This window comes from Ambystoma mexicanum, chromosome 5p, assembly GCF_040938575.1.
Source record: "Ambystoma mexicanum isolate Mex_15411 chromosome 5p, UKY_AmexF1_1, whole genome shotgun sequence".
NCBI classification, from domain to species: Eukaryota; Metazoa; Chordata; class Amphibia; order Caudata; family Ambystomatidae; genus Ambystoma; species Ambystoma mexicanum.
The window spans coordinates 1360976111-1361002330 of NC_090930.1; the positions used below are offsets into that span (position 1 = coordinate 1360976111).

Here is a 26220-nt window from a genome sequence, read left to right on the forward strand (position 1 = left end):
AGCGGTCACAGATGCCTTTTCGACGTGATGTTGCAAATGAGGAATTCGAAGGACAGCGCTTTCGGTTTTCAGCTAGCGGCGAGGAGACGCCCACAGGTCTGACTGCAGATATAAAGTTCTATTGTTTAATGTCCTTCGGACAGGGGCCATGGCGAGAATGCAATGATTGATATGAGTAGTATGGGATGCGCAATAGCGTAGTGGACGATAAGGCCGGACGTTCCCAAATACATGTTACTTCACAACACTGGAATTCCGGGCTGGAGCACAGTGGATTTTGCAGACTGCATTACGCACAGACTCAATGGAAATTTCACATGTTATGTGAGTAAATAATCAGGCGTTTTCATACCTGGATGAGGGAATGATGTATGGATGCATGGACAGATGATTTAATGGAGAGTTTGCCATGTACATGGCTTTTTGGGATCTATCCACTTCCCCTGCGCTATGTGATGCAGAGCTGCCATAGTGGGACCATCGTCTATCTGCCCTTGTTGAACCCTCCCTGTTTCGACGCGCCTTCAAACACTTGTGTCTATGCACGTTACTAATCCCATCTAATGGATTCTGTTTTAACAGACGCATGCACACAAAGACTCGTTTGTAATAGTGTTTTCACCTCGATTTATATAGTTATGATTCGCAAGTGATTTTTGGGTGGGAATAATCCTTTTGAGTGGGCTAGCATGCATATGGCTGTAGATTTAGTGTGATCATTGAAGTGAGTAATTCAAATGAAGTTCTGATGCCCATACTATTCTTTTTCATTTCATTGGGGTGACAGGTATCTCCTCCCCTTTTGCCGCTGCCATCTGTATGCCACTCCTGCAGATGGCTTTTACTCCCGACACCTGCTGCTTCGTGTTAATCAGTGGAGCACCATTACGATCTTATGGGACGATCGCCAATGGGCCACATGCCCTTACGCAGTACTAGTGGCTAGGAGCAACATATCGACCTTTCAGCTGGACTAGTGCCTACCTAATGGGACGGCCCTGCGGTTCTAGGCGCTTCCATGTTGCCTTTTTGAACGTGAATGTAGCCCCTGTGTACCATGAAGGAACAGGGCGTCACACAAGAAGACGCTGGTCATTTATTGCGGATGCAGCCCACAATAATGAAATATATTTTGGAGTTCATGACCTAATGGCTGTATGGGCTTGGTGATTTTGTTGTGCATTAAATTTCTATTATGATATTAACCGTGTAGCGTTATTCTTTGCAAGTAATGTAGCATATTCCTATTTGTGGAGCGATGTAATGTGAGAAGATCTGCATTGGGTTCCGGCTTCTGAGTATAGTTGCGTGGTACTGTACTGGGCGCGTTTGCCTACGAAGCCCAGTGAGGTCAGGGATAGGGGCTGCCATTATGACTGTTTTAATGATGTCATGCTCAGGGGCGGGGGATTAGCTTTTGTGTAACAGATGCCGGTCAGCCAGGTGGATTGGTGGAATGATGTGATTATCAGAATATGGCTGGTCACAGGTGCCTGTGTTTGCGTGCGTTTCTTGGAGGGAGACTGAGGTCATGTCCATTGGAATAGCTTCTGTATTCGTGCCATCTGTGCCCTGCAGCTCCCATTGGCCCCTCTTGAGATGGGCCTGGCTGCTCAGTCACTCTGCCAACTTGTGTGGTACATGCTTATGCTGATGGTTGGTTTGTTTACTGGCAAGAGTACAGGGCTGGTGCAGTCTCCCTCAGGATACTGCTTTGAATGTTGCCTTACACTGGTGTCAAGCGATGGGGGCCTGTTGTTGTTTTGTCTCATATTTCAGTTCATATTGCTGTACTTGAACCTTCACATGCCTGTCCTGCATCAGTACGGCAATGGTGACATGGCAAATATGGATGGCCACTCACAAGGCACTTGAAGCCCCTAGATTCATTTGTTCGTTGGCATGCATGGGTGACTTGTACATTTCACTGGTTGCATTGTGTGACTTCATTGCACCTACGAGGAGTTGTGCAATGTGGCCAGGGAGTGGTGTACAGGCACTCAGTAGGGCCATTTACGGTTGGTTCGCGTTGCCGTACTTCTCACCATGGCGGAATGGTACTTTCCGCCATGCTTGATGGCGTTAGGTAAATGTCCGCTAGGGTCAGAATTCGCGTACCGTTGCGCCATGGTGGTAATTACGGTTTTGCATGGCGCGCGTGCGCGTACTTGGTGCAGTTAGCGTTGGCGTTCACTACGGTGTCGCTAATGGCATCGTACTTTACGGTGACGGGTCATAATCGCACCGAGCGCTATTCGATGGCGGTATTGCATTTCCGCCATCGTTTTTCGATTTCCGCCAGGGTCGTAATGAGGGCCATTGAAAGAAACGTTCCTGTTGTGCTTTAAAATATGTAATGACATGCAGATTCTTGCTGACATGAGTTAAACTTCAACAGTGCACAAAATAAACATTCTACCATAAACAGTTCCTTATTAATTACCGGCTACAATGTGTCACAGAAACTACTCTGCAAGTATGACATTTGAAAAGTTTTTTACAGCTTTAATTAAGTGCTGCAGTGGCATCTGAAATTCCCTCTGCTGGCTGAAGAGGCATTGTGATGTCATATCTGAAGTATAATTAAGCGTTACCCAACGATTCGAAGGGCGGGAATGGGTAGTAACGGACCCAGGATGTAACAACCCATTGCAGCCCTTGGAACGGGTGGTTACCGCTATTAACACCTGTCCCATGGGCTGGGACGGGGCTCATTTAAAGTATTTTCTTTCTGTGAACGGGTCGCCTTGCGGCGTCCTGTTCACGGAAACAAAAAACTATAAACATGGCTGCCAGGAAATGGAAGTCTGGGCTCCGTACCGAGCCCCTTTTCCATTCCCATGGCGGCCAAATGAGGCAGAGCAGAAAAAGCGTCAGCAGCTGCGGCAGCACTCACCGCCATCACAATGAGGTACATGGGGACAGGGGGATTGAACAAAAAGGGAACAGAGGGTGGGGTGAAGATGGCAGGTGGGCAAACCGGCCATCAGGCAGCTTGGAACACGGGCTAGATCGGTAGTATAATAACATTATTTACAGGTTTTAATATGTGTATTGCAGGATGCCATGTATTATAGGTCAATAAATGTACTTCATGGAGATGAGTGCTACTCGCCCCAAGAAGGAGAGGACACAGTATGCTGTGTCTAAGTTGACTATAGTCACCATAAAGAAAAAGAAAGTTTGTTTCAGATTGCTGGGCCAGACCACATGAGGAAAGACACTTAGGAGTGCCTAACCTGGCACATGTCGCAGTGGTCCCATTCAAGCGGAGTACACTAAGATAAAAATTATAGTTATGGAAAGCATCCGGAAGCTACATGTCATCCAGATATTGTTCCTGTCCCTCAAAGCTCTTCAGACCCAAGTATAGTGTTGGCCTAGGTTTAGGCAATACTTTCCAAGTTTGGGTGAAGTAACTGTATCCCACTATGTTTCCTTTATTGAAAAATATATCCTTATAAGTAACAGATGCTTGACGCTCCCATAAATTATTAACAACCAAGAAACTAAATAGAAGAACAATACTCCCAAAGCTTGTGCGCACAGTTCAGTATAGTTTATCGATAAACTCTAGAGCCATAATCATTGTGTTTTAATATGTATTGAATCAAAGATTTATTGCAACTTTCTTTGTGACACTTGTGTGTCAGTGCCCTTGTACTTGTGCCAACATTAACCCACTGGTGCATGTGCAAATGGTTCACCAAAAGGCTTTATCTAGGCTAGACACATTGTTCCTAATCTATAATTTGCCTTGTTTGTACATAGAAAGAGTTCTTGTTTCAAATTCACAATCCACCTGTGAGAGATCATCAAAAAGAAGAAAAATAAAACAGCCATTAAAAGAGAACTGAGTAATTAGTATATGAGGTATACATTACATTTTCCATTGGGTTAAAGCCACCAATTCGCAAAGTATTAGTGCATCCCATGTTATGTAAACCAAGTACATGTGATATGTCCATGCTCCCATGTCAATGTGCTCCATCAGTGCCCATAAAAACTCCCTGTTTCACTTTGTGCCCATTTGGTTAGTTCAACCCATGTGGTGGGGACCATTCTGATTCCCCTAACATTCGTTTTTTGGTTTTGTAAGGTTATGGTAACAAAATCACCTCTCGGTGTCCTCAAATTTGATACATTTCTGTCCGTCTAAATCACAGACTATTGTCCCAAGGTCACTTCGCTATTATGTCTGGGACTTAATCCCATTGATATAAGTGCCTTTAATTCTGTGAAAACAAGTATGGTTTTCGGATTACCACTTCTTTCATAACGTGAAAGTGTTTGTGTTGTAAAGGGGGCGGGGGATAGAGTTCCTAAATATCCTACCGGGTAGGATGGGGTAAAGGTGTTACAGAGAAGAGGCTACTGCGTCTCACCATCCAGTGTCCCTCTCCCTGAAGACCCCTCAACCAGGTAATCCTCCTGCACTTGTCCACCCCCAGGAACTGGATCCAAAAGCGATGGCCGTGTCCTGGCCACCTGGATGACAGATCCCCGGGGACTAGTGGGTGAGACACCTTCTGGTTTCTCACATAAGCATGAGCAAAGCTACTGCAGGAGCATGAAGCCTGGGAGGAAGAAAAGGGAGCACCTTACGTAAAGCCCTGAGTTTATGATGCCCTGAATGGCACAAGAACGCAATTTTTGCTTAAAGAGACAGGGAAGAGGAGAGGAGTGTTGCTGTTTGCTTAACCCTCAGTTGGGTGATCCAGTGTCTAACCTGGATATATCAGAATCTTTCCTTTTCTTGTAGTGCAAACTTCTCTTTACACTGCATGAAAGTTAGGGGAGTCCCATTAGCATAGAGTTGTGAGATATTAAGTAATCCCCCTAGGACCATCTATCAAAAGCCCCTTTTGTAAGCCTTGGAGTGAAAATCCAGGTTACCCACAACTGCAGAAAAATGACCCAGACCTGGCCTCAAGCCTTTACTTCTCAAGGCCGATTTCCAATAAGACAATGTGGTAGATGTGAAGGATAGAAACGGGGCTAGGTTTGTTTGTGACATGCTGTTTATAAATGGCAACTTTGCTAAGGGGATCTCAGACCTACTTTGTTCTATAAGCACCAATTTGAGGAGCAGGGTGGCATTCTGCCACGTGGAGATAGGAACTATCTTTTCCGCTGTATTATATTTAGTCAGATCTAGCACTCAAAGGCCACCCACCGGGCCGTCTCCCATCATCACCTTCCTAGCAATTCTAGGCTTCTTGTACACCCAGATAGATTTCATCACTCATTTGTGCATGTGTTGGGAGCACAGTGCGCAGAATTCTGACTGGGAGGGCTGAGCACATGTAGAGGAATCTAGACAATAGGTTCATTTTCTTTGCAGTGACCCGTTCCATTAGTGAGATCTCTTGCTTACTCCATCCCTTGAGATCCCCCTCAAAACGTTTAAATATATTGGGAACGTTTTTAGCATTTGTGTCTTTGGGAGCAGCTGGGAGTTTAACAGCTAAGTACTCTATTGCCTCTGTTTCCCAAGTTAACGGACACAGTTGAGGAAGCAAGGCCACCACGATTTCCAGTAGGGCGACACCTAAGCCTACAGATTTAACGTAGTTTATGTAGAACCCTGCCATTTGTTCAAAGCATTCAAATTCTGCCATGGCTGCCTTCACAGATGTAGTCAGGTCGGTAAACATCAGCATAATATCATCTGCATAAATGGGGATCTTATATTGCCCCCCCACCCCCGCATTAAGATTCCTTTGATTTCATGGTTGTCCTTATACACTTGGCAAATAGTTCCATGACAAGCACGAATATCAATGGGGACAGGGGGCAGCCTTGTCTTGTTACAGCATGTGATTGGGATGGGGTAGTACATCTGCGGTTCATCCAGATCCTCGTATATGGGGTGCTCTAGTTTGCTAATATCATTTGTTGAAATAGGGGGCCAAAGTTATACCTTTGAAGCACTTGTCGCATGAAGGACCAGTCCACCATCTCTAATGCTTTTGTTGCATCTAGGGCAAGGAGTTTGACTGCCTGTTCTCCCTTTTGGAGATTTCAATAAGGTTTAAGGCCTTTCGAATAGTATCAAATGTCCTTCTCCCCAGAATAAAGCCTGCCTGGCCTCCATCCACTAGGTGAGGTAAGACCCTGACCAGTCTACTGGCAAGCATTTGGGAATATAGGTTGGCATCTCTATTGAGTAGTCATATGGGCCTATAGGAGTTACACTCTTGAATTTCCCTCCTGTTTTCAGAGTAAGATAGTAGAGGATTCACCCATAAAGCTTGTTACCTGACCTATCTGTCGGAAGGAATTAAATAATGCCATCTGGGGCTTAATTAATTGGGACCTAAACAGTTTATAGAAAAGGGGTGTGTAACCATCTGGACCAGGGGCCTGGTTTTAAGGGAAGTTAATGCCTTTCCAATTTCTTCCGCATCAATGGGGTGCTCCAGTAGTGTTCTGTTCGCCTCACCAAGATGAGGTAGACCACCTCATGTATATATTTAGTTTGGTGCTGGGGGCTATGGCTTTCATTGTGTCCATAAAATAGTGTTCTACGATTTCTAGTTTAGCATCATCTGCATAATGTAATGCTCTATTAGCATCTGCTAATCCCACTATAGTGTTTCTATTATATGTCGTTTTCAGTTTCTTCCGGACTAGGTATTTCTTTACCTCGTACCCTTTGGCATAGTATGATTATTTAAGTTTTATAATGGTTTGCACTGTGCGGTCTGCTACGTATGGTTACAACTTATTTCGTGCAATTCTCAGGTGCCTTAATGATATGGGTGAACATTTCAGTTTGTGAGCCTTTTCGGAGCCCCCACCTCTTTTACTAGGTCTTCCCTCATTCTCTTACTATTTTTTGTGTAAGCTGACGAATGTGCAATAAGTACTCTCTGATGACTGGTGTCATCGCATTCCAGCGAGCGGCTTCTGATATAGTATCCCATGTTCTCTTTAAGATAGTTGTCTATGGACTTCGCTACCTCATCCGTAAGGGCCACACCATTTAGCATTGGATCGTAGAAGTTGGCGGAGGGGCATCTGGCAGGCGTGAACCGTAAGAGAGTGGTTCTAGGAATCTTTTTGCCTCTTTAGGGTTGCAAATTGACCATTTCCCATCTGAAAGGGTAAAATTAAGGGTTGCCGGAAAGGACCAGTGGTATGGCATTTTTCCCTTCTGAAGTTGCACCATGACTGGTTTTAGGGTTCTTCGTTTTTGTAGTGAGGAGGCAGCCACATTTTGGTACAGCTGGGTGGAAGAGTTCCAGAACTCAAGCCAGAGATTTTTTCAATGGCACATCTATGAATGGAACATATCAGTTAGACTATCTCAAATAAAGCAGTTTCTGCATACCATAAAAGAACAATTACAATTGTGTAAATCTGCTTACATCTGATGTACTTTGTAGCAGGCTAAAGAGTGATAACAGTGCTTTGGTCTGACAACTTTGAAAATAAAGATTCCCAGACCTCATAAAAATGCTCAGGTCTGAAAATGTAATTTGCATTCGCATAGCCATTATCTTCACGTGATAGTTTATTTTTTAGTACAATTAATGGAACGTAGATCTGTTGTGACTGGGATACCTGTATGATGACTAGTATCATGCACTAAATAGAACCAATAGACCTCACAATTCTGAGCCTATAGGTTTTTCAATCTATTAAGCCAATGTGCGTATGCAGTACATTTTATGTTACATTTCTGTTTCTGTTTTACCCCTCTGAGTGCTGTTAGGACACATTTGTATGCCCTAAAAAGTAAATCTCTATTGGCCACTAAGCCTGCGTGTACCTACTAATTGGGGTGCTAACCTACCCCTTCAAGTACCAGGGACACCCGAGAAAAGGTTTTCTTTAGGCTCATCACTCTGGTAGGGGTTTGACACTCAAAAGGTTTATGGTGAGCTTTGGCTTAATGCGGGTAGAGAATCTGCAGTACCTACCAAATTCTTACTCCCAAACATTTTTGTTATGGGTGGATACTTCACGGGTTGTGCAAATTAGAATCCTGGCAGTACTGACTGAAACTTCCATTCTTCCAAGTTTGATCACTTTCTTGCCATTAAATTGGGTAATAATAAAATATATTATTACAGGGCTTAGAAGTGGAATCTTTCCTGAATTATGCTTAAAAGTGGGAGGAATTTGTCACAAATCGTTATATAATAAACTGAATCTACTATTATTATATTTAAAGAACATTTTTCTTCCAACAGAGGGTGCACCATCATGACAAACCAAAAGACCATTGCTCACCATATCTGCCTTTTTATTTGCAGTCTGGAGTTCCTTTTCTTTTACTTCCAGCTCTTTGCTTAGTGCCGCAACTGATTCAGATGCTTCTTTTAGTTTCCCCAGACCTGTGTTCATCCTGTAAACAAAGGGAGGAAAAAGTGACACCAGCTTTAATAAGTATATTTATTCCAGTCAACAAAAGCTACTCATGTGTAGGATAAAGCTAGCCCTTGGATTAACCACAAGTCACTCTTATGATATTAGGAAAACATTAGGAAAATTATCCAAAGCTGTGGTCTATCTAATCTGGCTAGGATTCAGTGTTTACCCTTTTTGGTACAGTATACATATGTCTCATAGAGGTGTCACTTTGATATGGGCTATGTTCAGCTCTTAAAAAGGTCTGTCATGCAAAATAGAAGGCCTTTTTGTAAATTTAGGAATTATAATCAATTTGGGATTGTTATGTTGTTACATATGGCAAATAATTAAAGTTACTCACTGTTGTGACTAGAGTACTCATAGTTCATAGTCCCTTTCCTTCATCCTTGCGGTTGTCCCCCAAAATGGGGACGTATCGGAACCTATGGCAGCAAAGAATTGAGCTTCCCCTTTAAATTTGGTATATCGCATGGGGGTGCGGACTCCGGCGCCTCACCTCAGTCCCATTTGAGCACATCGGAAGCTTAGATACCTGGCTACTCTTAGTACATATTAGCCCTTGGCATACTAGCGGTGGAAGGTGGGTGGGACGTATAGAGGAAAGGGGATTATGAACTATGAGTACTTTAGTCACAACAGTGAGTAAATTTAATTAATCATATGTCCCGTCCCCTTTCCTCCATCCTTGTGGGTGATTCCATGGAACAAGAACATAGCGTGGAGCTGTAATAAATAGCCTCATATCTATGATGAAGCAAAAAACTTCTTCAGAATTGCCTAAACAAACTCTGAGTAGTGCTTACAGAAGGCCGGCGAGTGGCCCAGTAGCCGCCTTGCTGAAGACATCCCAAGAAGCATTTCTCTGAAACGTAACAGCAGTGGCCTTGGCTCTTACCGCATGGGCATGAATCCCCTCAGGAACAGGTTTTTGCCCATGGCCGTGCACGCCTCCGAGATGGCCTGAACCATCTTCTTAGAAGCCTGAGAGCCAGGGAAGGAGCCCCGAAAGTCAAAAACAGTGCCTCGAACTTCCTGAAGGATTTCGTTTGAGAGATATAAAACTTGAGGACCCTCTTGAGGTCCAAGGAATGCAGGGCCCTCTGTGCCTCACACTGTGGGTTCGGGAAGAACATTGGCAGGCAGATCTCTTTGATTCAGATGAAATGGAGAAATTACCTTGCGCAAGAAGTTTGGGTACACAAGATGACCGTGTTATTGTGAAACGTGGTGAAAGGCGCGCACGAGGAATACGCCTGCAGCTAACTAACCCTGCTCGCAGAGGTGAGAGCCACCAGCAAAACTGTCTTTATTGTCACCAAGGCTCAAAAGGCTTGTGCTACAAAGCTGCAAGAACGACATTGAGGTCCCAGACCGGGTGCGGCTTATACACTGGCAGAAAAAGCCTAGACAACCCCTTAAGGTGGGCCTTAACTACTGGGTTGGCCACAGAAAATGCATGCTCAGGGAAATTCTTGTAAGCCCCAATGGCCACCAAAAAAGTGTGGCGCGTATCCACCTGAACAAGCCAAGTGTGCTGAAGTGTGCTGAAAAAGCCAATATCTCATCCAGAGGACAGGTGACAGGGTCCAGCTCCTTTTCACAAGCCCAATGGCAGAACCTAGTCCATTTACTCTTACACTGGGACCGAGAATGATGTCCCAGTTTTCATCCGAAAATTGAGCATGCTGAAGCCTCAGCTGGTCAGGAACCAGGCCGCCAGTGCCAGCTTGGACGGGTCCAGATCTTCCACTGCCCTGCTGCGTTAGGAATCCCCTGCTGGAGATGGGAAGGTGGAAGCGACCCTGAGAGCACAACTGGAGCAGATCCGAAAACCAGGGTCTCGAATGCCAGTGGGGGGCAATCAGGATGAGGCTGCAACCCACCCCAAAACTTGTGCAGGGTCTGTTGGAGCAGAGGGGTGGGTGGGAATGCATAACACATGCAGCCATGCCAACAAAGCTAGAAGGCATCTCTGAGAGACCTCCGACCACGACCTGCCCATGAAGCAACCTGGGGGCACTTGAAATTCAGAGGGGATGCGAACAAATCCAGGTATGCAAACCCTTAATGCTGGAACAGGGGCAACAAGGAGTCGGTGTGCAATTCCCACTTGTAGGTGTTGAACCCCAGGTGGCTCAGCTGGTCCACTGTTTGATATTCCAAAAAGTGCACAGGTATATCTTATTTTTCTCACCAGTACACTGAATGAAAAACCTTGAACGCGGGGAGGCAATAATTCACACATACATACGCTCAGGTAAATAATAAACCAGCTCTTAAACAAACCCTTTATTCACCAAAAGCATACATGACTGAATAAATACAACAATGTTAAGTGAATAAATGAATCAAAGAAGTCTAAAGAGAATACATCACAATTGACGCAGCTTTAAGGAATGCTTTCATCTCGGCAGAATCCACTGAAAAGCCCTGAAAACAGTTAGGTAGAGAGACTTTGGCGACCAATTGGCCTGGAGCATGGTGTCCCCCCCTCCCAGGTGAAGCTTTCTGCCTGACTGTTTCAGTGCCTCGTATTGTAAGCCCTTTGCAAACTGAGGGTGGCACCTTCTAGACTCTTCTGGCCTGAGTCTCTACTTGTTAATAGCTCTTGTGCACCCACGGCCGGAGTGACCCACAGTAACCTCAAGGTCAAGGACTCTTCCCTTTCTCAAGAAAGCAGCAAAAGTTTTTAAGTTACTTACCTGTAACTATTGTTCTCCAGCATGGTTCTGGCATGGATTCACATGCTCATGAATGTCCCCATCGTCAGTCGGGGAATACTTGGTAAAAGAAAAAACTGTTTCACTTTCACTTAAAAATGTTATTTCTTTTTTTTTCTTTTTTAGGTTGTTACGGTTGATTAAGTATCAACCTTTCATTTTTATACACAAAATCATTTTATAACAAATATAAACAAATTGTCTTTAAAATCACAATCGGCCTCATTCCGAGTCAGGCGGTAGGGGATACCGGGCACCGGTAAGTTGACCGGTGCCGGTATTTCCCTACCGCCCGATTTCGAGGTCCCCCAACGGGACCCGCAAGGTACGTTTGGTCAGACCAAACGTACCTTACGGGTCCCGTTAGGGGACCAGGGCGCAAATAACGGGCTTGCCATTAGTGAGCCCATTATATACGCCCTCCCCATTCCCATTGAGCCCTATGGGGGATCAAATGGGAATGGGGAATGGCATTTTCAATGGGGACTTACCGGTCCCGCAAAGGTCGGACTACACCGGTAAGTCCCCATTGAACTAGACCGGTGCCGGACCCGTTATTGGTGGCAGTCATGGCGTAAATAGCACCATGACTACCACCAATCTTGGAATGAGGCCCAATATCTTATTTTCATAAAACTTAAAAATTTGATTTAACCAAATAATAATATAAAGCAAGAAATTTAACATATATTCAATTTAGGTAAATGAAACATCAATTGATCTTCACACAGGTACAGAGGTGATAATAGATAATCTAAACAAACTATAATACAAATAATCTAAATTCTTCAATGCTATATCGCTTTGTCTGAATTACTTCCCTTCACCAACACATTTTGCAAGTCTAGACTTGTTAGATACATTACAACTGTATACATGATTGATTTCCTAGTGGCATAAAATAAACAATTCCAAAGATGCTGTGCAGACATGTCTCTATATTCTGTAAAAAGATGTTTAAAGAACGCCTTGAAACATTTGTGTATAGGCGCATTATAAATGCATTATAAATGCCATATCATATCATAATTCTCTTAGAACTCAATGCTTCACGATTAATTAACAGATGAAATAAGGTTTCTTTCTCTATCCTACAATATCGACACATCAATTCAGTTAACGGAATTATTTTGCGTCTTAATAGGACCTCTTTCGTTGGCCATAAATTGAGCCTGAAGCGCAAAAAATTAGCGCGCTGTTGATGATTAGGTGATTTTACTAGGTAGGTCGCAATTTCCCCATGTTTTTTTATCGCAACTGGATGCTGTTTGTAGTTTTTATACAACAAACAACATTCCCTTGTACATATCCAATCATAGTCCTACATTTTTGATTTAGCCTTATCAGGGTTTGTGATCAATAAATTAATGAATATGTCAGCATTATTCAAAATTGTTTGCACTTCAGATCGCCACGCTTTAGGGAATTTGTCATCAGATGTTACCATATACGCAGACAATATCTGAATAATGACTGTACAATCCACACAATTTCTAATTATACTTGGCATTAAGTCATGAAAGCCCTAATTCGTACCGGATGCCTGCAATGGGCTGAACATGGGAAGATGCAAGTTTATTTTCCAATAAAGACTTTCTAGTCTAGCCAAGTAGTCTGGAGGCATCCCCATCTTGGTTTCAGCCCCGTATAGCAATACTGGGGTGACTTTCATCTGATAATAAGTTATGAGAGGTGCAATTGAAAACTTACAATACATGCGCTCTATTAGTTTGGTCTGAGAGATAGCTGAATTTAATTTGTTTCTAATGTGTTCATCATATAACTTATCATTTTGATGATTGTTTACAAGAACCCCTAGATACATATAATGCATTACCATCTGTAATGAAGTATTTTGTAAGAACCAGTTATTTTTAACCCGCTGATATTTTATCGGTCCGAACGGAATTACCTGAGTTTTGGTGGTATTTATTGTGATACAGTTGTCCTTTGAATATTGATTTGTGAATCCCTTCAGTGTTTTTGATAGAAGGATCATATCATCCGCATAAAGCAGCCACTTGATGACAGAGCCCTTTAATATGGGAGAGTCAGAAGTAAGATATATGAAATGAGCGGCTACATCTGCAATAAAAAAGTTAAAAAGAGCAGATGCCAACAGACAACCTTGTTTAAGTCCACGAGCAGTACTTATAGGACTAGACAACAGCCCCTCTCGATTCAAACGAATCTGAATGCTCGTGTTTGTATGAAATTCGACAATCCATTTCAAAATGTACCAAGGACAATTAGCCTTTATAAGTTTTTCAAAGAGCATCTGTATTTCACCTCTAAGCAGATGTCAAGCAGGGGCACACCAGAAAGAAATGCTGTTGTTGCATCGATCGCTCCGGTGGAATGGGCTCTCAGACGGCCTAGTAGAGGCTGGTTTGTCAGCCGATGACAGTGCATGAGGCAGCCGGAGAGCCAGCTTGAGATGGAAGACTCGGACAAGGCCTTCCCATGGTTCACAGGACCAAAGTTCACGAACAATTGAGAAGTCTTCTGAAAACTCTTTGTGCGAGTTACGTAGAACTTCAAGGCACGAGCAATGTCCAGCTAGTGCAGGGCCCTCTCCGCTGGCAACGAAGGTGTCAGGAAAAAAACAGGCAACACAAGGGCCTGTTGAGGTGGAATTCGGACAGAACCTTTAGCATGAGAGAGGGGTGCGTATACAGTATCACCCTCAATTAGTGGAAAGTCAGATATGGCTGCTTGCACTATAGGGCCTGGATCTCACCCACACGTCTGGCAGAGGTGATGGCCACAAGGAAAGCTGTTTTCCATGAGAGAAACTTAAGTGGGGTTTGATGCATAGGTTCGAAAGGTGCCCCCATGAGCCTCGTCAGAACCACATTGAGTTCCTATGCCTGGACATGAGCCTTCACAGGCAGAAAAGAAAGGAAAAGCCCCTTGAGGAACTCCTTGACAAGTCTGTGGGACTACAGCGAGGATCTTCCTGGGGATCTGGTGTAGCGGGAGATGGCCGCCAGGTGTACCTTGATGGATGTGTGAGCCAGCCCAGCTTTGTGGAATGTTTCTCTGCATTCATTTATCTCCTTCAACCAAATATGTTTGCACTCTTTAATTGTTTTCCTAAATCTAATCCCCCGGTTGGAACCTTATTACAAGCAAACATTATTGCTATCCCAAAAAAGATACAGGGCCTCATTACGACCCTGGCGGTAAGGGGTTAGCGCCAGCGTTAGCTGCGCCGACCCCTTACCGCCAATCACGAGTTCCCTTTCCGCCATGGCGGATTTTACACCTGCTTCTAGCGGGTGTAAAAAACCATGGCGGTAAGGGAACTTGATGTTAATTACGCCACCGTAATTTACGGTGGCGTAATTAACGCCTTCCCCACTCCCATTATGCCCTATGGGGCAAAAATGGGAATGGGGAAGGGTAAATGGGGATTGGGGACTTACCGCCCCGCCGACCTCGGAATGGGGCGGTAAGTCCGCCAACCACCATGGCGTAAACATAGTTTACGCCATGGTGGTAAAGTCACGGCCCAGGCGGTAACTTACCGCCTGGGTCGTAATGAGGCCCACAGAGTTGACAATTGTTTCAAATTATAGACCAATCTCATTAATTAATGTGGAATGTAAAATGTATGCTAAAATAATAGGGCAGGCTAGCTTCTTGTAGTACCAGAGTACAAGTCAATGGGCCTCATTACACGGACGGCGGTAAGGGTTAACGGTCACCGTTAATGGCAACGGTGACCGTTAACCCTTACCGCCGTACTACGAGGTCCCTTTGCGGGTTGGAGGAATTAACGCCTGCTTCTTGCAGGCGTTAAGTACCAACCCGCTAAGGGACCTCGGAGCTAATTACGGCACCGCAAAATTGCGGTGCCGTAATTAGCGCCTTCCCCATTCCCATAGAGCCCTATGGGGCAGAAATGGGAATGGGGAAGGGCAATGGCGGAAGGGGGATTTACCGCCCCTCCAACCTTGGAATGGGGCGGTAAATCCCCTTTCCGCCAAGGCGGTGCCGGTAATTTACCGGCATGGTCCAGGGTGCTAATAGCACCCTGGATTACCGCCTTCCGTGTAATGAGGCCCAAATATCTTAAACTATGCTTCCTCAGGTTCAGAACAAATAGCGTTATTAACCCTCGATGCTGGGTAATCATTTGATTGTGACATCGGATTTCACACATTCTGCCCCTGCAGGATAATGGGTGCACATGAGATACCATTTAATGTCAGGCTTCCCCTCATAATAGAACACCAGCATTAGCTAAACAAGGCTTCAAGTAGAATGTAGTGCCTTGAAGACAGCATTGTGAAACATGCTTAAAGGGCAGTCCATACTGCAACATGACATATTTAGAATAGCAACTGTAGTGCTCCAACAACAGAAGCATACTCAAAGCATGTAATGCTCTAAAAGGCATATAATAGCCTCCGATTGCAAAGCGGCAACATAGTGAGAAGTGTGTTTTTATGTGGTGCCTTTCATGTCCCCATTTATTATAAAAACGCGCTTAGCAGCTTTAAACAGCTTGGTCATGCATTCATGAATGCATGCACAGATGTTCATATATGTCGTTTTTAAGCAGGTCGTGTAAGAATCCCAAGTGCTTAAGCAATGCACTGGGAGGCCTGAAATTAAATTCATTTATTCTCCTTATTAAAAAATTAAATGGCAGTCTGCTGTGACACAGTAACAAAACAAGTATGACGAAGAGGAGGCCTTGACTGAAGCCTCACATGGATTTCATCGCGACTTGCTAAGGACTGATGTTTTTAGATACTCGCTATGATTTAATATTAAAAACTGATATCTTGGTGATTTGCTAAAAGGGGGGAAACCCTAAAATTATTTACCTACAAAAATGTTTACTTACATCACACATGCAGGGACACACTTATGGAATAATATAGGTTTTAAATCAGAAGAGGAGGTCATTGAGCAACACTGTTTTGAAGGTCCTCGAATGACAGTTGTTTTGATGGAAAGGGGATTTCCACCAAATACCATTTAAATACTGTGGCAGCCCCCATAATGGCTCGCTGGCTGGTGGTCTTGCTGAGATCCTGTGGTCCTGATTACAGGCAGTGTTTGCTTTTGGGCTACACCTATGGGTCCTGCTTGCTTGAAATATTGTGCTCTAATAATGACTTTAATGGCTAATGATGGCTTTCTCTTTTTGTTTTAATTCAGTGAAGTGTGCTTTGCATTATATATGAAGATGATACATTTTGAAAATGCTTTATTGATATATGTTTCTGGTTTATTTTTGGTAGCCATAAAGTGGCTTTAAATTGAGAAATATATTTTTGACTAAGCTTATGCTTAGCAGAAGAAACCAGGTTGGACAGGACTTTGTGTCTTTGTCAGAAGAAAGAAATATGTGTTAAACACCAAGTTGGGCTAAATTTGTTTTTGTGTGTTTCAAAAGCCTCATGTGATGGAAGCCCCATGTTTGGGATATTGATCTGGTTATAGAAGATGAAACATGTTATATACCAGACACACAGACACATTTGATTTCTATGTGAACTTGAAGAGTTGGAATATTGTGTTTATTCTAGAAAGATTGTATGATGCTTTTTTATAAGTGTAAATAAATGCTTTCTTTACAACGTTAGTCATTCTTGACTCTGAGATACGTTAGTATGGTTAAATATTATATGAATAGATAACACTGTATATTGTGATGCATCACACCTCTTTCCTAGAAGATTTTCTGTCTCTCTCTCTCTTATCCCTGACTATTATGTACATTAGTTGCAACATCGTGGATGGATTGTAGAGCCTATGAGCTCATGAGTAAGTAGTCGTAAGTAGCAAGGTAAGAAGGGTGTTAACAGAATGCTATTACAACCAGAAGAACAAGTTACTTACCCCTGGTAATGTTCTTCCTACTGGATGTTCCTCCCACAGATTCCTTATCTTTGAAATACCGATTTCCTGCTTGCAGCTTCGTTAAAACCTTTTTGATAGCAGACAGGGATGTGTGTCATCGAGTCAAAGTCTCTCAGCTACTTCCATCCCCCCACTTGGACATGACATTGATGTTCGTATAAATAGCATGCACCACAACCGTTGCCTTATTTCTAGTTTTTCAACACCTACTTGCACAGCCAACGTAGGATACGTAACCCTTATAGGCATTGAAAGAGAGGGAGAATCACTTTAACAAGAATTCATCCACAGTCAGGGGGTAGGCTGGGAGGGCGATGAGGAATCTGTGGAAGGGACATAGAGTATAAAGAACATTACCGGGGGTAAGTAATGTGTTCTTCTAATGGATTGTGTACTCCCACAGATTCCTCATCTTTGATAGACTTTCATAGCAATTTAAGCTGTGTAAAGCATATTTTCCAAACCTTGCATCCTGACCCAAAAAATAATCTAGGCAGTAGTTTTCTGAGAAGGTGTGTATCGAAGACCAAGTTGCAGCATTCCAAATGTCCTGCACCAGCACACTCTTTGCAGAGCTGAAGTGGTTGCCACACCTCTGGTAGAATGTGCCCTTACATTTTCAGGAACAACCTTTCTGTCCAAAGAGTAACATTCTGAAATACAGAATGATCCATTGTGACAAGGTCTGCATAGTCACAGCTTGACCAAATTAGTGTACGGTATAACCAACAAAGAGTTGGTAGTCTTGTCTAACCTTTGCCAGCCTTGTAATGTAATAGCTTAAAGCCCTTTTCGGATCCCACATTTGCAGCCTCTCTTCTTCCTTAGAAGGATGAGGTGGTGGATAAAATGCTGGCAAGACAAATGTTTGTGTCCGATGGAATTCTGACACCAACTTAGGATGGAATGAGGGACAAACCCTCAAAACAACCTTTTCTCTGGAAATGTTTGTCAAGGAGGTTTACAAAATAATGCCTGTACCTCATTCACTCTGCGAGCAGAGGTGATAGCCACCAGGAAAATAGTCTTTAAAGTCAACAATCTGAGTGGACAGGAATGGGGAGTCTCAAATGGAGCTCTCATTAGAAATGTTAACACCAAATTTAGATCCCAAGCTGGTGCTATAAAAGGGACTGGTGGAAAGATATTAGTCAGTCCTTCAAGAAACTGTAGAACAACAATAATCTTAAAATAAGAGCCCTGCTCTGGCGTGCAATTGAAGATAGATAACGCCACCATACAACCTTTGGTTGTGGATACCTGCAGCACTAGATGGGCACGTGTAACAGAAAAGAAAGCACTGTAGGAGTATCAAAAGGATAAATATTGTTAGCTCTTTACCAGCTGCAAAACATATTCCAACGGCAGTGGTGTGATATCCTGCCTTGAAGGCAGTGCTCGCACGCACACAATAAAAACACAAATACAATGTTGTGCAACGAACTCTGACCTTTTTTTGGTTGTCATTTTATTTGGTTAACAGTTCAGTTAAACCAGCTTTATTTCGACAAAAAGTCATAAAAGCATACAACAATAAAAGACAACAAATAGAATGACATCATGATACAAAATTGAGATTAAAACCACACAATTAACAAGGGATCTCCAGTGACATTTTTAAACGTAAGCACCACGCCCATCTAAGAAATGTACAGGTAGCATATACAGCAGGGGTGTCAGTTGAATATAAACAAGTCGTCATGACCTCTTCTATAGTTCTGCAACCGCGTTGCAAAAAAGAGGTCTGAGAAAACGCCTCCTCAGTGGCCATGTAACTGGGCAAAGCAATACAAAATGTTTTAGATCCTCAATGACGCTGCTGCACAGAGGGCACATCAGCAAAACAGCATTCTGTTAGCTATGTTTCAGTGAAGCTGTTGGTAAAATACCTAGGCGAAATGTTATATACAGTGCTCTTTCATGTTTTGGGGTAACATAGTCCAAAAAAATCCTCAGAACCTGCCTTAGTTTTGATACTAATGTATTGTGCCAGGGCCACTGCGCCAAGAGTTTTCTCAAGAAGATCTTGCTGTGCTTTAGCAAGGGCTGCATCTTTGACAATGCCGTTTGATTGTGAAGTAATTCCATTCGGGTTGCTCCGGTACGGACCAAGATCCAGTTCCCTCAAGCAATTCCCGACATGCACAGCGCACTTCAGTGATGTACCCCCTTGTTGTGCCAAAACATCTCTATATTTAACAAGCTTTCCATTCAACCATAAGCGCACCCAGTATAACACTGGGCAGATCCGGCAAATGGATGCTATCCCCTGCATGCTGGTCTTTAGTAACAGTGGCACTGTCGGCGTGCTAGCGGGCAACCTCAAAAAAATTTCAGAAATGTATTTTCTACTGCAGACAATGAATAGGTGTTCACCTGCCCCCATATCTCTGCCTCATACATGGCAGCCAATGCGACGCGCACTGCCCCATTTCTGTGTTCAGCAGTATATCGTGCGAGGGCCCTGCTGTGCCGTCCAAGGGTGACCCTAGCCTTTTCAATCTGCTTCATCCACTCGCAGACTGCCATTAGTCTGACCCCCAGATAGTCATAATGTGATACCTGCTCAATTATGCACTCATCCAACACCAACCTACATGCCTCATGGCTTTTCCGGGTGCCTGTTTGAAAAATCATGGATTTAGTTTTGATATAATTAAGGGATAATCAATTTTTCCCACAGAAGGCCGTAAAAATTTCCAGCTACTTGCAGGCACCTGCAGGTGTCAATGACAGCAAAACTGCGTTGTCCGCAATCAGCAGGACCGGCATCCTTTGGCCCGCCAGCATATGCGCATCCGTCTGGACAGACAGCAGTTCCTTGATGACACCAAAGATGAAGGTACAAAATAATTTGGGGGCCAGAACACACCCTTGGCAGACCCCCTTTTCAACATTGAAAATAACAGAGGTCCTGTCATCAAATTTCGACCGAACCATAGATGTGTTATGCGTGTACAAGCTCTGTATTGCACTTAGTAAGGCAGGAGGGACACCCAAAACCTTGAGAGCCTCCCAAATGAGGTGCCTTGATATGGTATCGAATGCAGTTCTCAGGTACACAAAAAAAGCATACAATTTGACCTTTCTGAGGACTGCATATTTATCAATAATCAACCGCAACCTGAGGCTTTGATCTATTGTGCTCATTCCTTCGCAAAACCCTGCTTGCTGATGGTCAATGATCGAATTGCTTGTAGTCCAGGCCTCCAGGTGAAAAAATAAGTCCCTACCTAGCTGCCTGCACTCATTGTCGTACCATGGCATTGAAGTGTACAAATTATTTTCAAAGGTTTTGAAAACTGAGACCCAACCTTAACGATTATGCTCTCATGTACAGATATTAATGCAGGCACATCGATGGGATCTACCAAAGCTACCCCGTCCAGGACTGGAAGAATGTCCTTATATGCCATGGGCAGGATTTTCTCACCATTAGGCTTGCCCCATCTGATATTACGCCTAGCGTGTCCGTGTACCTCCACCATAACTGCACCATCCTCAGGGCCACCCAATAGACCTGCCGTTGTACCCCACATCTACACACTAGTTTCCATAACCAAAGGGTGGTGATCACTCTCAATTCTTTTATGGACTTGGAAGTTCTTCACTAAGTCCCATATCTCCACATTTACGAGGATATAGTCGATCTTACTCTCCCCCTGGGTACTTTCAAAGGTTATTGCAGCTGGGGCATCCCCCGCAAAATGGTCATCGCAAGCCCTTAAGTTTACCTACATGAACAAAATTGCCACTTCCTCAGCATTCCAATGTTGCCTAGTGTGGCAAGCTGCATTGCATTCAATGGCCCTATTCCCCAGTGGCTATCCTCCTCGTCTATGATGTCCTTCAGGCTGCATAAGGGTTCAAACTGGAGGTTAAGATCCCCCATTACCGAGATCTTAAGAAGACTGGATCTGATAGATCTCCAACTCTGGACCCGCTCGACTAACAGGTCGACCAGTTCAGCACCCCTCTTTGGCAAGATCCTGTTATAGAAATGCATTAGCAGCATCTCAAACTAATCCCCGAGTTTGAGTTTTACTTCTAATAAATCTGGAGAGCCTGTGTCCACCACTCTGGTCAATTTAAACAGAGCTGCATCCACCCATGTGACAAGCCCACAACTAGGGCAGTACCTACCTCCTTTGTGTGCTGGGATTGCGAAAGTGGCATGCTCCTGGATATGTGGTGCATCTAGCACCCATGCTTCCTGCAGGCAAATTACTGCATCGTCACGAATAAACTCGAGCCAGCCATTGTCCATCATGTATTTCCCTAAACCTGCTGTATTCCATGAGAGGACCCGCACGCCAGGCTCAGTCTGGGCAGGTACTGTGCCTTGAACAGGCGTATGTGTGTTCCGGTTTGCCACTATGACCGGCTCCTGCCCCTGCAGTGGTGATACAAGAGAACTTTCTTTCCCAGGCTGCCCGATCCGTCAAAAGCCTTGGTGGCGGCCATCGCCCATACTCATCTGCAGGAGCCTATTTTACACTCCAATTCAGGGGGGGGGGTCGGGCAGGATGCCATCCTCCCCTACTGATAGGCCCGTGAACACCTCTGTATGTGGTTCCTGACTGCGGGAAGGCGTGAGCTCCATGTCTTACTCCATTGGGACCTGGAAGCATGGGACCAAGACTCTGGTGGCCCCCCGCCTTTTCAGGCTGCTTGGCCTCTCCAATAATTAATTTACATCTAGCCATGCGGGAAATGACATTTTAATGAAAACTGCCAAGCCATTTTGAGGGGGCGACCATTGCTTTATCTCCAAGAGGCCCTGAACCAGTGTGGTGTCCCTCAGTGTATTCTAAAGGCATAAAGACATCCTTTGCCCCCCTCAATCTTTCACAAGCTACAATATCACTGCGTATCATTGAGACACAACCCCTCTTTGCTCTCAGCCAATGCATGACCTTATTTATGAGACCTTCACCATCCTCATACTTATTATCCTCCTTTCTCAGGAAATTCATTAAGAAAACACAGTATGGCCTAACAATGCCACCCAACGTGTGCCTGGGGAGTGGGGGCAAGGGGCTCATCCACTGCGCCGTTGCTGGCCATTCCCAAGAATTATATCCCTTCTTGGGAAATCCGCCATTGGTCCCGGCACCGGGACTCTATCCACCCGGGCATGCTTATGTTGGGGGAACCTGTTAGGGGCACTACCAATGATACGTACTGTTCTCCCCTGCTCTCCTCTCGCCTCATCTGCTAAAACTGGCCCCTCTGGCCCACCAATGGATACAAGGGGAACCTGTAACTGGGGTGCCGAAATACGACCTGCCAATTCCTCAACCATACCTGACAGTCTATTCAAATCTTTCTTTAAATCCTCTTTCTCCTTTCTTAATAACACTATACATTCCAGGGCAATTTTACATCCCGCACACCCATGAGTCCCCACATCACTCAAAGGACTACCCACTGGCCAAGCCTCTCAGCCCCGCCGGTGGAAAGGACAGATACTGGTACAGTTTGAGGCACAGTATTTATAGCAGCAGTAGTGGCTTTACAAAGTCGCCAGGAGCTCAAACCTGTTGCCAGTACCACCACACCTCCGGGGGGTAGCTAATCATAGTCAATGTATCCTCACCTTGCGCCTGTGCCCCCCCCTCCTCTCCCAATCCCCCTATGCCTTGTGCGATTACTATTCCTGGGGCCCGGTTAACCTCCACTGGTATACAGTAAGACCTTCCCTTGTTTTGGCGTGGGCCGTTCTGGTAGTATTTCCCCAACGCCAGCCATGGCTATTTGGCTTGCCTTGTGGGTACCCATGATATCTATTGCTAGTGCCCGCATCTCGTCAATGCTGAGCTTTTTCTTCAGGGCCCTCTTCCCCCTACCAACTGGGCGGACGGTCTCCTTGCAAACACGTTTTATGGTGTCATCATTACTTGGGGCAGCGCAGTTGGACGCCACTCTAATTCCCTGTTTGACCTTTGGGGTGCCCGCTGTTCCACTGCTAACTGGATTCGTTTCTGGGTCTTTATCATGGAGAAGACCTGCAATCTCCTTGAGATTGGCCTACTTGATGCGATCTATGCACTTTGTGGTGTGTTTCCTGGCTGAGGCACTAGCTGGTGAGCTTAATGCCTTCCTTTTTCGACATCGTCCCAGTAGGTGCGTACCCTTCGGGGGGAACACCCTCCAACAATACTATACAATCTGCTGCCCCCAAAAAGTTCAATCAGTGTGTGTGAGCGAATGTTCCTGCCTAAGGATCCACATACATTTTAAGGTGTCACAATAAAATTAAATGAATAAAATGTCATTAAAAAAACCACTTAAGAACCAAATTATGCCACAACAGCTCAAGGGGCTGCCTGAGTCCGACTCCCCCCTTCGCTTCCTTCTGGTTATGTAATTGTGTAGCTTTCACTAGCTACAGTAGCTTACTTGCTGTTGACGGCAGGGCTAAACTACAAAATGTCAGAGGAGCTCTGCAAAGGACTTGGCTAAGAGACTAAGTTTTATAGCAGAACCTCAGCGGGGCATTGGGCTGTCACTCCACTGCCTCAGCCGCACCTCTGTGCTTCGCTCAACAATCACTGTTAGTTCAAGGAACGCTGTTATTCAGTCACGTGATCCCAATCACAATCGCTCGTGGTTTGTCCAGAGGTATCGATATAAAAACCCGAAATCCACTATAGTTCAAAAGTCTGTAGAGTGGCAGACTAATGTGCAGCTTGGTACAGATACAGTACCAATACCTGGTTTCTCGATCACAGATGCAGCCTCCACGTTGGACCGCCAATACAGCTTTAAACTCTGCAGTCTACTTCGCTTCTACTCACTTCTCTCTCTCTCTTCATCCTGCAAGTGTCTCCTTACTCTCCTGTAGAAGAGGGCATTTTGCGTTATTCTTTTGTCTGCTCGGGTTGCAGTGATCATGGACCCATTTTTGTCTGTGACAAGCTGCAGCAGTGGGTCGAATGGTTTGTGAGTGATGGTTTGCTTCACAAGGACGCTCTCTCCTACTTGAATGTTCGATGCATGGGCTCTGCGATTCTGGTCTGCATATGTATTCATTTTCTCTTTCGCTTCGTCATCATTTCTCCTGAGAACATGCTTGCTCTCGTTCGTCCTCACCCTGTGCGTGTTGTGAGGGAGTCTTGTGTGTATAGAGCAACCAAACATCAGGTCAGCTGGGCATGTCCCTGTGGAGCTGTGTGGTGTGTTGCGGTAGTTGTGTAAATCTGATCGTCTGCTCCAAAGGTTTGTATGTTATCTTGGATACTCCCACTGCTCTCTTAATGTTGGCCATAAAACATTCGACCACCCCATTAGCGTGAAGCCATAGCGGGAGGACCTTCGTGTGGTGGAAACCCATGTAGTGTGCACATTCTTTGAAATCGTTACCTGTGAATGGAGGCCCATTGTCAGACTTCACTACTTTCAGGATGCCGTAAATCGAGAAAATCCGGTCTAGTGCAGTGTACGCTTTCAATTTCCAGAAGGTGTAGAGCTGTAGGCTGAGGGAAATATGGCAAGATTTGAGCATACTCTCGGTCATGCTGTCCATGCTAGGGAACCATACTTTCTGCCTCAGCTGTCTTTTGGTAGATTTGATTCCTTGTTGGCTTTTGCGTGCCGCATCAACTGCCCATCCGGTGTAAGGGTGATGGTATTACTATCCTATCCCATTTGAGGATTAGGAGGATTAGGTTGGAAAGAGAGCTCTTCTGTAACTCTTGCTAACGTCCTCAGGAGCCAGACACCTATCGCTTGGTTTGTAGATGCTGCACTTTCTGCTCTTCACCACCTTCCATTCCGAATTCAGGATGCAAGCAGCACCAATGACGGATCTTCCGACCTCTCTGTGGTAGCTCCTCTAGTGTAATCATCTGCAACCTGGTGTGGTGTACAACATAGTTGATATAGTCTTTGGCACGAATCCTGGATGATTGTGTGTGGCGACAAGAAATCCGCCGGGTTGGCTTCCTCACCCGGTGTGTGGATGACGTTCAACCGGTATTCCTGCATGCGCCGGCCCCACCAGGCGATACAGGGTGGCATCTGAGCTGTCGACTTGCCATCTGTTGTGATGAGGGCCTGATGGTCCATAACGACAGTGAAAGGCTTCCCGTAAAGAAATAAGTTGAAATGCTTGCACGACCACAAGACAGCAAGGCTTTGTTTTTTCAGCCTGAGGGTAACGTTGTTCAGTGCCAGTCAGGCTTCTGCTGCTGTATGGTACAATATTTCTAGGGGCGTGGTCACTTCCAGAGTGTTGCACTAAGATGGCGCATAGCCCCACCAGACTTGCATCAACTGTTACTTCGGTATACCGGTCTGGATCAAAGTACTATTTGCAGGCTGCCGACGTGATTTCCTTGCTGGTCCTGTCGAAGACCTCCTGGCATTCTTGTCCCCATGTGAACTTGTCTTTTTTCATCAAATTCCTCAGTGGGGCGCTACTAGAGGTGAAGTGGGGAGGTATCGCGTGCAGTAGCTCGCTAGTCCTAGGAATGAATTAACCTGTGCCACATTCGATGGGCGTGGGGCCACAGTGAAGGTTTTGATTTTGTCTGGGTCTGGGTCAACTTCAATGTTGATTTGTTGAACTCACACTTTTCGTTGTTGAACATCAGATTGGCCAGGTATAACACTTTGCAAACTCTCATTGGGGTGGCATCATGGGATTTTTTTGATCTTCCGAATACAAGGATGTTGTCACTCTAGTTGATATAGTGCGGTATATGGCATATTACTTTCCTGATTTCTTCTTGAAATATCCCCACCGCTGAAGATATCCCAAAATGCAGTCTCTCATATCGGAATAGAAGTGAAAGAATCAGTGAATTCAGGCAAGGGGTAAGAGGGCAAAATCATAGAAGCTGAGGGGTGGTAACCCTGATATCCAGCCCAAAAAGGATACTTTACCGCCTGGTCATTCAGGTCGAGAAAATTGCATTGCAGGAAATGAAGTGTGTATTGCTGTTTCCTCTAAGGCAGAGGCTTTCTGTAGAATCATTCAACTGGAAAAAACATTGCATTGTGGGATTTAAAGCCCATACTTCCAATATCACTGAGGGCGAGGCTGTCTGAAGAATCATGCAAGAGGAGACACATTATATTGTTGTCAATTTCTTTTTAAATGTAATTGTATATGGTTTATAGAAAACCATTACAATTTTGCATTTAAAGAAAAAGGCAACAAATACACTTAATTACAATACATTTAGAGCAGTTACATTCATAAGAACAATTTAAGTAAGAACAATATTAAAAA

At 44.6% G+C, this 26220-nt stretch overlaps 1 protein-coding gene across 1 annotated transcript in view; it reads right to left on the reverse strand.

Moving 5' to 3' along the window:
- Positions 1-26220, reverse strand: part of DNAH5 (dynein axonemal heavy chain 5) — a 4235244-nt gene that overhangs the window by 1082149 nt on the left and 3126875 nt on the right. The window contains exon 57 of the mRNA XM_069613779.1: positions 8242-8356. Within this exon, the coding sequence (XP_069469880.1) occupies positions 8242-8356 (115 nt within the window). The remainder of the gene's footprint in view (positions 1-8241; positions 8357-26220) is intronic.